Consider the following 11,512-nt stretch of genomic DNA (forward strand, 5'->3'; position numbering starts at 1 on the left):
ACACGTAAAGGTTGAATAACTCTACACCAAGTTCACTATATGAACCACTGATGTGTTTATACATGTTGATCATGTCTCCTCCTCATAAGGGAGAATAAATTCAGTTCCTCATAGCTGAGCTCCTCCATGCCTTTTATCAGTTTGTTTGCCCTTCTCTGTACTATCTACTGTTCCCCAATGTTCTTTTTGTGAATTGGTGCTCAAAATTGAACTGCATTTTCTGGATGAGATTTTACTAATGATTTGTACTGGGGTAAAATCTCTCTGGAGTCTATACCTCTTTTAATACAAGAGGATCTTGCTCTTTTCAGAAACTTCAGCTTGGCATTGCATGCCATTATTAAGCTTGTGATCAACCGCAACTCCCAGATCCTTCTCCATCATTGATTCCCCCAGTTGTACTCCCCTAGTATGTATGATGCATGCATATTCTTGGCCCCCAAGTGCATAACCTTACATTTATCAACATTAAACCTCATTTGCCACACATGGTTGCCCAATTAAACAGTGCATTGAGGTCGGCTTGAAATTTGGAGACTTCCTGTAAGGACGTTATTACACTGCACAGCTTGGTGTCATCTGCAAAGACTGAAATGGTATTTTTAATCCCAGACCCTATATCATTAATATATTAAAAAGGTAAGGGTCCCAACACTAAACCTTGGGGTACACCACTGACAACCCTTGACCATTCAGAGTATGAATCATTAACCACTACTCTCTGAATACGGTCTTTTATCCATTTTACATATGGATTTTTCCAAGCCTTTAGACTTTACCTTACACATTAGCCATGTTTGGGGAACTGTCAAACGCTTTTGCAAAATGCAAGTATACCACATTCGCCGCCACCCCTCTGTCCAAGGTTTTGCTCACCTCATAAAAAGAAATCAGATTTGTTTGACAACTCCTGTCTTTCATGAATCCATACTGTCTGTTGCTTTAAAATATTTTTTTCCAGCAAGAACTCATCTATGTGGTCTTTTATTAAACTCTCCAGTATCTTCCCAACTACAGTATAAATGTTAAACAGGTCTATAATTGGTAAAGATTTTGACCCCTTTTTTAAATATTGGCACTGCATTGGCCTTACGTCAATCCAGTGGTACTATGCCAGTCATTAAAGAGACCCTAAAAACTAGAAAGCATGGCTTTGAAATAACAGTAAGTTGTATGTTGGTAAATAATGTTTATCCACAAAATTAGTTTTGTCTACTGCACGAACATTCCATATACATCCTTTTTAAAAGGATTGTTCGAAGAGTCCTAGCACAAAGAAATGTCCATGGAATTCAAATTTGTTGAGAAATGAAAGGCTGCTTGTCTTCTGTTGAACACATTCTTATTCTGCAAGAAACCTAAAACCCAGTATCATTACATTTCTTAGGTTGCTATGAATGGCCTTTATGGTTGAGACAACTATGGGTCTTTCTATTGAACTGTCAGAACTCGTTTTGGTCTGTCACAGCAGGCAGTTTGTCCACTGAATTCATTTGTGGTATATGAAAGGCCAGCAAGCAGCATTTCTTCAGACTAAAACATTGACATACCCTTCGAGTAGCTTTTGGTAAATGTTTTTTAGATTGTATTTAGCTTGTAGCATATTTAAATGTTTGTTTTTTTTTTTCTTCCCTTTTGCAGGTTCGCTACCGTGAACGTATTACAATTCTAAGGGGAAATCATGAAAGCAGGCAAATTACACAAGTATATGGGTTTTATGATGAATGTTTAAGGAAATATGGAAATGCAAATGTATGGAAATACTTTACAGACCTGTTTGATTACCTTCCGTTAACTGCCTTAGTGGATGGTCAGGTATGGACATAAATTAAACGACCAAGATATTACAATTCTCTTAACCCAAATAACCTGTTTGTCTACTTGACATTTTTAATAAAATCTGAAGCTACCACACTTAACTGACTATAATCACACAAACACAAGGGTATTTTAAAAATCCTTTTATGACCATTGATCAGTATCTGTTCCACTGGCAAATATGCTTTAGGGACCAACATTTTGTTGCTAGTATGTTACAAAGGTGGGGTAATTATAAATATACTTACAAGCAACATGACATGTTATGTTGTATACACGATTGCAATGCGTAAACCTGATCTGTGGACTCGCTTTATTTTGATTTGTATATAGTTTGATCCCCTACCTATTTTTTATGGCTTTCAAAGGCCAGGTAGCATGGAACCCAGGAAATTCTATTAACCTATGATAAAAATGCATAGATTCATCTTCAGTGAAAACACGTGTAGATCCTGATGTACACACAGCTGAAAATGTAGGCTTTCTAAAGTTTGATTTTTGGCACTATGCCTTCAGTGTGCCTTAACAGAAGGGTAGTGGATTTGCTTTAGAGGGGTAGTCCCTTTCAGCATTTAAAGTATTACTAAACCCAGGACCCTGCATTCACAAGATCTGGTCTACCACTAAAAACATGGAAATGCAATTTTGTTCGTAAATATAAACTGCTTAATACATTTTTCTCATCAGCAGATAGAGCAGTCTTGTGACTTCCATCAGTGTCTAGCATAGCACTGTAGAAGGAGTTTTCATTCTCCCCTGCTTTTCCTGTGAGGCTGCATTACCCCTGACCCTCTGTTTGGACAGCGCTGATTGGCCTTGTGCTGATCACATGCACTCTCCCAAGAAGAAAAACCTCTCTAGTAATACCAAACTGAGCATGTGCAGCTTGCTCCCAAGTCTGTTTGATCAGCAGATCGACTGGGGACAGCAGAAGGGGGGAGGATCAGAGAAGACAGGATCAAACCTTCTTTTTACACAATGAGAAGGATTAACCCCTTAGCGTTACTGCATATACAGACTTATTTTACTGTTGTGGTTTTAGCAACACTTTTGGGTCTGTTTCAATCTTTGAACCATAAAGCACTTATTTACTGCTTTTTTTTTTTTTTTTTTTTTTTTTTTTTCGCCCCCCCCCCCTTATTTACCCTTAAATGTTCCCATCTCTTTAGGTCCAAAGAAAACTGTGGATCCTGTCAAATGCAGTGTTATCCTTTTTTTTTAATTTTCTAAATGACCCTTTCAGGAATTATCTGCAAGTGTCTTTTTACACAGAGGGCTACTGCAGTCACTGCTGTAATACAGGGCTAGTCTTGACTGTCCTTTTTGAAAGCTGGGATTTACCTGCTAGTGTGGTAGGAAAACAAGTGAAAAGGAGATATGCCCTAGGAACGTTGAAGCTTTGTAGGGCATGTTTCATAGACCCATGGTCCTTGTATTGCAGAGCTGTACTGAATCTGCATGGATGTGGGTTTTTTTTTTTTTTTTTCTATACACCCCCCCCAAATCATAATAAGCTTTTTTTTTTTTTTTTTTTTTTTTTCAACAATTGTGTAATCTTTTCTCTGCAGATATTTTGTTTACATGGAGGATTGTCCCCTTCAATAGATACACTGGATCATATTCGGGCACTTGATCGCCTGCAGGAAGTTCCACATGAGGTATTGGCATATCTTTGAAAACTGATTTCCACAACTGAAATGACTAGATTTGTGATATGATTTTGTTTAATAAAATGTGTGGATACCTCTGCAGCTTATTTTTGGGCTTTTTGGTCAATAACGACAGATTTACAATAACCTGGTAATGAGCATTCAGTCTGAACCAATTCAATACCGGGCAATTTTACACTTTCCTGCCCAGGCCATTTTTCAGGTTTCAACGTTCTCACACTTTGAATGACAATTGCGCGGTCATACAAAATTGTACCCAAACAAAAAATTTTATCATTTTCTTCACACAACTAGAGCTTTCTTTTGGTGGTATTTAATCACCGCCGGAGTTCTTATTTTTCGCTAAATTAACAAAAAAGACCAAAAATTTTGAAGAAAAAAACGTTTTTCTTTGTTTCTGTTATAAAAGTTTACAAATAAATAATTGTTCTTCATAAATTTAGGCCAAGATGTATTCTGCTACATGTCTTTGGTGAAAATAACCCAAATTAGGATGTATTTAGTTTGTAGGAAAGTTTACAAACTATGGTATAGATCTGAAAATTGATCAATCCTGAAGTACTGACAACCAATCTAATTTCTTGAGGTCCAAGAATGTCAGAACAGTACAGATATCCCCCAAATGACCCCTTTTGTAAAGTAGACAGTCCAACATACTTCAGGAATGGTGAGTTTTTTTTTTTTTTGAAGTTTTTTTTTTTTTTTTTTTTTACATACTGTCACCAGTGCAGTACAGCATCATCATATAACTGGCATGGTGGTGAACAGGGACACTGACTGGTGACAGTATGGGAAAAAAATATATATTTTTATTTTTTTTTACTTTTTTTTTTTTTTAATATATTTTACTATGATCAAAGTAGTACAATGTTACCATAGTAACATTGTACTACTTTGGGGAAGTGATCAGTATTTTTTTTTTTTTTTTTTTTTTAACACAATTTGCTTATAGCAAAGAATTACTTTGCTATAAGCATTTACCTGAATGACATTGATTCATTCAGGGTTTTTTTTTTTTGTGCTTAGCTGTGATTTGGCCACAGCTAATCACATGACATGTGCATGTGACCTGTTGTTACCGTTCACAGCTAGACACTAGTATACAATGGATGGCATGAATGAAGCCATCCATTGTATACAACTGTCATGTGACCTGCTGTGATTGGTCACAGCAGGTCACATGATACCGGCAACAGGGGCCAGTACTCAGATCTGTCATCGGCCGTGTCAGAGGTACACGGCCGGTGACAAATAGCGCCGCTGCAACCGCGCGAACTGCGCATGTGCGGGAGGACGCCAAATGGCGTACACCCCGGAAAGCTAATGCATTTTTGCGGCCGCCAAACAGCTACAGGCCGGGCGGCAAATGGTTAATAACCACTAAACAATTGAATATAGGTTTTTATGCCTAGATTATGCAGTACCTCTGTGCATTGCCACACTGTCCTGTCAATAAGGATCTGTAGCTTGGATAAGCTGACATGGTGATTGTGTTACTGATCATATAGTTAACCAGTTTATTCAATCCGCTTGTGCCTGGAAAAGGTGGAGCTCTCACTTTGTCTCAAGACAGGAAGTGGGGGCTATTTGCTTTATATCTTGTTGGGGTTGTATTAAAACGTATGTGTTTTTTTTTATTTTGCCGTTATTCATGGTACAGAGAACTGTCCCAATCTCTGAAAACAAATGCACTGCTTTTTAGGTTTTTGTGCTTTGTGGTTTTTTTTTTTTTTTTTTTTTTTTTTTTAAAGTAAGAGTAATTATTTAACCTCTTTACGTCCTTGGGCCATTTAAAACATTTTGGATTTAAAAAAAACAAGCAAATGTGCATGGAGGTCCTGCACATGTATGTAAACTATTTGCACCACATGTGAGATATTTCTGCAGCAATAATTCTAGGGCCAGAATTCATGTACTCTTCAGTAGTTTGTTGCCATTTGAAGGGCACACGTAATGTAGTCCTAATGTGTTATTATATTTTAATAATTTGCAATGGCCACTGTTTTATTCTTCAGGAGCTCTGCTTTCAGAAACTACAGAATTCTTGGGGGTTCTAATTCTTCTAGTGAGAACTTTAAAAATTTCCTCAGACGTGAAGTGGTTAAAGAGCATTGCCATGAATATTTCTATTCACTTCTACCAGGCTATAGAATTTTTTGTTTTTCATTCTGTTGGTAGTTCAGTGACTGCTGTGCTAAGAATTAACCACTTGCCCTCCAGAGGATTTACACCCCCCCCTTTCCTGACCAGGCTATTTTATGCAATATGGCATTACGAGTCTTTAGCTGACAATTGTGTGGTCATGCAACACTGCACCTAAATTAAATTTTGTGTCTTCTGTGCAGAGAAGTACACAGCAGCATGTCTCTGCTGGCAGGAGAGAAATGTGTTTACACACAGGTCTCTCCCCTGTCACTGTTCCTTGACGATCGCTGGGTAACGGCAGGGAATCTCCGGCCAGGACCCAGTGATCAACCTCTGTAGCTGCCAGCGGCTACAAATACGTGATTTTGTGCAGCTCTGTAGCAGTAGTTCTGCTATAGGGCAGAGGGTAAGCAGTTAAAATACAGGATCACTTCCACGGACTTTACCTGACTTGCTGACCCTCCCCTGGATTTTTGGAGTGGGCTCCGACTGCTTTTCTCTGCTGATGCTCACTGGGCACTCCAGCCCTCTTACAGGTTTTGAGTCCTTGTGTCATAGGGGGAACATGTACGCCACTCCCTCTCCCAGATATATGCTTCCCTGATCCATCCTGGAGCTGACTTTGTACTGCCCTTTCTGGCCAGATGGGAGGCAAACCTTGGTCTACAACTTGTGGCACAGCTCAGAGAATTCTCTTCTACTTCTCTCACAAATCCTCGATCACCTCGCGGCTTCAGAAAACCAACTACAAAATTCTTACCAGGTGATATAAGGTCCCTGCCATGCTTCACCCCATTTCGCCTCTGATATCCATCTCCTTCTGGTGCTGTAGTGTGGGGGGGGGGGGGGAGATCTATGGTCCACATTTTCTGGCAGTGCCCACGAATTCAGCCTTTCTGGCAAGTAGTGACCACTATCAAGTAATTCACTGTGGTTGGCCTGCCTGCTGCACCTGACAGAGACCTACTAGAAAGTATAAGAACTCCCTTACTATGCAACTCTTGAATGCTGCTAAAACATGCATCCCCCCCTCCCCTAGAGATGTCAACCTGCCGACGAAAGCTCTGTGGTTTACAAAAGTCAATGCACTTTGGGGACATGGAAGACCTCACGGCCATGCTGCACAATACAGAGGAAGTGTTTACTGAAACTTGGAGGCCCCAGCATAATTTCATATATACAGATGCCTACATTGATGAGCTGGCTACCACCCAGTGACTCAAAGCCCATGCCTTTCAGTCTCCTACCCAGGAAAGGAATGCCCCTCATCTCTCTCCTTTTGACAGGGGTCCCGGGTTTATCTGCCCCTTCCACACTTTCTCCTCTATTTTCCCTTCCTCTCTTCTGCTTTTCTTCCCACCCCCACCACCAAGCCCTCCCCACTCCTGAAAGCGCTTCTCAAACTGTTTTTATGCTTAAGAATTTTGGTAATTCACTTAATACTATATCTGGGAATAGACCACCACATTTGTTCATTTTTATCCCTGGACCCCCTCTCTATGGTCTGGTCTTTCACTGCATATTTTCAGGACACTCTTCAGTAACCTGTTTTTTTGGAGTGGAGTTTTTTCAGGGTTCCCTTTTTAGAAGTTAATGCCTCTTTATATGACAAAGCATTCTCCTATATGTATGATACTCTGTAGCACAGTGGCTAAATGGTTATCGCTTCCGCCTGGCAGTACTAGGGTCATTGATTTGAATCTCAACCACGGCTCCACCCACCTGGAGTTTGCATGTTCTCCCTGTGCTTGTGTGGGTTTTCTACGGGTACTCTGGTGTCCTCCCACACTCTAAAGACATGCTGGTAGGTTAATTGGATCCTGTCTAAATTGGCCCTAGTATGTGTAAGAATGTAAGTTGGGGACCTTAGATTGTACACCCCTTAAGGGTTAGGGACTTGTGTGTGTGGCGCTGTGTAAATTGACTATAATAAGTACCTGAAATAAAAAATATTGAGCCCATATCTGTAAATGGTCTAACTTCTGTTTTTAAAGTAATTAAAAAAAATAAAATAAAACACTGACAGTTTCATGTGTTTTGGTTTGCAAAAGTGTTACTTTTTTGTTGCTTAGGTTTTTAAATCGTTAACGTGTACATTTTTGCTTTGATAATTTTAAAGGCTGTACATGAAGAAAAGTATTAAAGAACATTTTTTTTTTTCTTTTTCCTGTTTACAGGGTCCTATGTGTGACCTGCTGTGGTCTGACCCAGATGACCGTGGTGGCTGGGGTATTTCTCCAAGAGGTGCTGGCTACACATTTGGACAGGATATTTCTGAAACATTTAACCATGCCAATGGCCTTACTTTGGTTTCTAGAGCCCATCAGTTGGTGATGGAGGTGCGTATTGACTACTAAATGTACTGTAACAAAAAACTGATACTTGCGCAAAATTTAAAATGGGCTTAAAAGTGTGTGTGGTTTTTTCAAAAAACAGCCTGCAAAGCTTTGCACCCTCAGAACAGATATAACCTGTTGTAAATCTGGAGTTGGCCTTTACGTTTCCTGCTGGTCTTCATTTCTTCCTCTCCTCTGCTTGTCAGACTCAACCCCCCTCCCCAAGCATTCATTTTTTGCTGCAGTCAGTACTGTTTTTTTTTTGTTTTTGTTTTTGTTTTTGTTTTTTTTGTTTTTTTTTTGCTGCACAGCATATGTGGTGATCAGCATTCCCACCATTGCTGTGGAGTAAAAATGATTTCAAAATATGTCAGTGATATGCATGAGACATAAATTCTTTGGAAAAAGCCCAGATGGTCAGCCCTTGTAAATAGGGAGCAAAGTTGAATGACAAACTAACCCCTTTAAAAACTGTACCATAGTTATCAATAGCTCTGATGATTTCATTGTCCACTGATTAAAATGATGCCTTTGTGTAATAGGGATACAACTGGTGCCATGACCGGAATGTAGTAACCATCTTTAGCGCTCCAAATTATTGTTACCGCTGCGGGAATCAAGCTGCAATAATGGAACTTGATGATACTCTTAAATACTCCTTGTAAGTATAAAATCAAATCTAATTTATTGTAAATGTTAACTTGTGAAGTGAATATACTTTAAGATTTAAGGCAAAATCTTTTAATTCATAAATTGTGTTCAGAAATCCAAAGGTTAGGTAGGTTTTTAGTGAATTGGACTGTCAAGCTACATACCTAATGGAAAAAACATTTATCAGATTTGCTGGATGCACTGTAATTCTATGTTGGTGACCTCTCCTTGCAGCCCAAGAGTCGAAATGGCTTATATTTGAGGTGCTTGAGATGGATGCTCAGTTTAGTGTCCAATTCCAGTATTGCAAGCATTAATTTATTTATGGGGCAAGTCCAATTCAGCACCCTGTCAGAGGACAAGTGCACAGGATTTTGGATTTTGATCAAAAAAATACAGCTTGCTTCCAGGGTCATTTTGCTTGCATTTGAAAGGTCTTTAAATAATTCACAGTTCATTGGCTGTTCGGTTTCACCAGCAGTTGACCTCCTTTTTGACCTGCATTTGCCATCCTTGTAAGCTGCATTAACCTGTTAGGAGGAGATTTTGCATTTTTGACTTGTATATGGAGAGCAGTTCTGATGTGTACAAAAGCCCATTCATGCAGGTCTAGTCACAACTACCATATTCCAGAAAATCTTTTGGCCTGACTTTTTTAAAGGCTTCCCTTTTTAGAAATGGCTAAAAAGGCTTTCCATTGTTTATGGACGGGGACAGCTGCTTACTCCATACTTAAGCTATACTGCCACCTATGCTAGGATTTGGATACTTGGATTATTATTATTCATAATCCAACAGTTTGATAGGGATAATAATCCAACAGTCAGCACTAGACAATACAGCAATGATACAGTTCAATACAAGAGGGTTAGGAGGGCCCTGCTCCTTGGAGCTTACAATCTAAGAAATTGGGGAAAAAAGAAAGAAGTCTGTCCTTCCATTTGTTTTGACAACTTTCTAGCAATAAATTAATGTGGTCTTTTTATTATACTAAAGTATCCTCAGACTATAGATGTTAAATTTCACAGGTCTGCAGCTATTAGGTAAAGACTGATACAATTTTTTTTTTTTTTTTTTAATATAGGCACCACATTGGCCTTGTGCCAATCCAGTGATCATAGCCAGTCATTGGCCTGGCTTAGAATTAAGCGCTCTACCCTGAGGACCATTGGTGTAAGCCACCTGGTCCAGGTGCTTTATTCCCCTTTCTTTTTTTTTTTTTTTTTTGTCTAGGTGTTTCTGGACTGTATCAATTTTCAGCCATTGTGGATCATTTGGGGCTTTGTGAAAACTTTTCCCATTTAAGGACTTGAGCTCCCCAATTTGCAGGCAGCCAACTTTTATCTATTTCAACATACACTGGACACTGCAGCAGTTTTCAGCACCTTCACCGTTTTAAGCGTACAAAAGGTGAAATAAGCCTAGCACAATCAGTTGTATTTCTGGGCCTCTCTGAGCACATCACACTACTCTGACCGCCACCATAAGTCTACCTTGCACTAGCTGAGACAGAGCAGAACATCCCTGCTACCTAAAGTGATCTGGTACATTGTTGTAGTGTCTTTTGTACACCATTGTATGTATGTGGTATTTATTAAACAAACCTGTAAGGTAACCCTGTAGAAATTGGGTAGCCTTCAGTGTCACAGCTCTACCTTGTTTATACAGCCTGCCAACTTGCTGTTGAAGCCCCTAACAATTTCTTACATTCTCTGACAGCATATTAGATGGCTTGCAAAGTTATGCAATGGAAGTGCAAAATGATGCTGACCATTTACAAAATTGCTGTGCTTTGGTGCTCGAGATTTTGTCTGCTTTACGCCATGCATAATTTTATCTATCTTATTTTACAACATGCATTGTCACATTGCAATCTATGGTCTAGAACTTGCCGGTGTAAATGAGTGTTATCTTTAAATTTTTCTTTTAACTCTGTACTAAAGGCATGTATAACGTTTTTGTTTTTTTCTTTTTCTAGCTTGCAGTTTGATCCAGCACCGCGCAGAGGAGAACCACATGTTACCCGTCGCACCCCAGACTATTTTCTCTAAAGAGGATTTCACACTTGTACAGTATTGCCACAAGCAGGATATTGACCTCGGAGCCGAGAAAGAATCTGAAATTTGAGTCAGGAGAGAGCATTTGTCACACATGTACTGTTCTCAAATGGACCAAAAGATGTGCCATATACTAAAGAAAAGCCTCTCGTCCCAGCAGCCCCTGACGATATTAGAAAAGACTCAGTTCATTGCATGCTGAAATCTCATTGTCAAAATGAGAAATTCCCAGTTTCCTGGCATAGCACTACTTGTAGTTTTGCTTTCTCAGACTGCAAAAAATACAACTTAAAATGTATACATTAACACCTCGTGAATACAATTTAACTTTCCATTTAGTAATTAGCTTTACTCGGCATGATTGTAGATAAGGATAGACACTGTCTGGCAAACCCTTTATCCTGATTAGAGGCCTGCAGCCTCTGCAGTTGGTGTGAAGGGATTTTAAGGACCTTTCAGAGAATAAGTACTAAGGCCTACATTGCCTCTCTTGTGACTACAGAAATGTTTATTTTCAGGGAATACAATCTTAATTTAATTTCTCACCCATACCCACAGTTTTTTTTTTTTTTTTTTGTTTTCTTCAAGTTTGCGTTCTTTCTGCCTCTCAATCCCCATTCATTGTTTAATGTTAGTTTTGACCAGAACATTTTCTGTAAATGTTGCAGTCCAAATGCAGCAGTGGATTTTTTCATAATAAACTTGTGAACGAAGTACTTGGAGATGTGAAACTTTTAATTAGTTTTTCATACTTCTACATTATAATTTGCAATGACGTGGTTTGTGGAATTGTAAACAAGCTCCAGAAAACCAATAAACTTTTAAGATCTTTTGA

General features: G+C 39.1%; 1 protein-coding gene across 1 annotated transcript in view; it reads left to right on the plus strand.

Annotated features, from left to right (window-relative positions):
* Positions 1-11,512, plus strand: part of PPP2CA (protein phosphatase 2 catalytic subunit alpha) — a 34,295-nt gene extending 22,783 nt beyond the window's left edge. Inside the window, exons 3-7 of the mRNA XM_089669951.1 lie at positions 1,642-1,815; positions 3,387-3,476; positions 7,811-7,972; positions 8,512-8,630; positions 10,599-11,512. Coding sequence (XP_089526077.1) covers positions 1,642-1,815; positions 3,387-3,476; positions 7,811-7,972; positions 8,512-8,630; positions 10,599-10,671 — 618 coding nt within the window. The 3' untranslated portion in view covers positions 10,672-11,512. The remainder of the gene's footprint in view (positions 1-1,641; positions 1,816-3,386; positions 3,477-7,810; positions 7,973-8,511; positions 8,631-10,598) is intronic.

This window comes from Staurois parvus, unplaced genomic scaffold (assembly GCF_062004578.1).
Source record: "Staurois parvus isolate SC_StPar_1 unplaced genomic scaffold, SC_StPar_1.0 ptg000085l, whole genome shotgun sequence".
NCBI lineage: Eukaryota > Metazoa > Chordata > Amphibia > Anura > Ranidae > Staurois > Staurois parvus.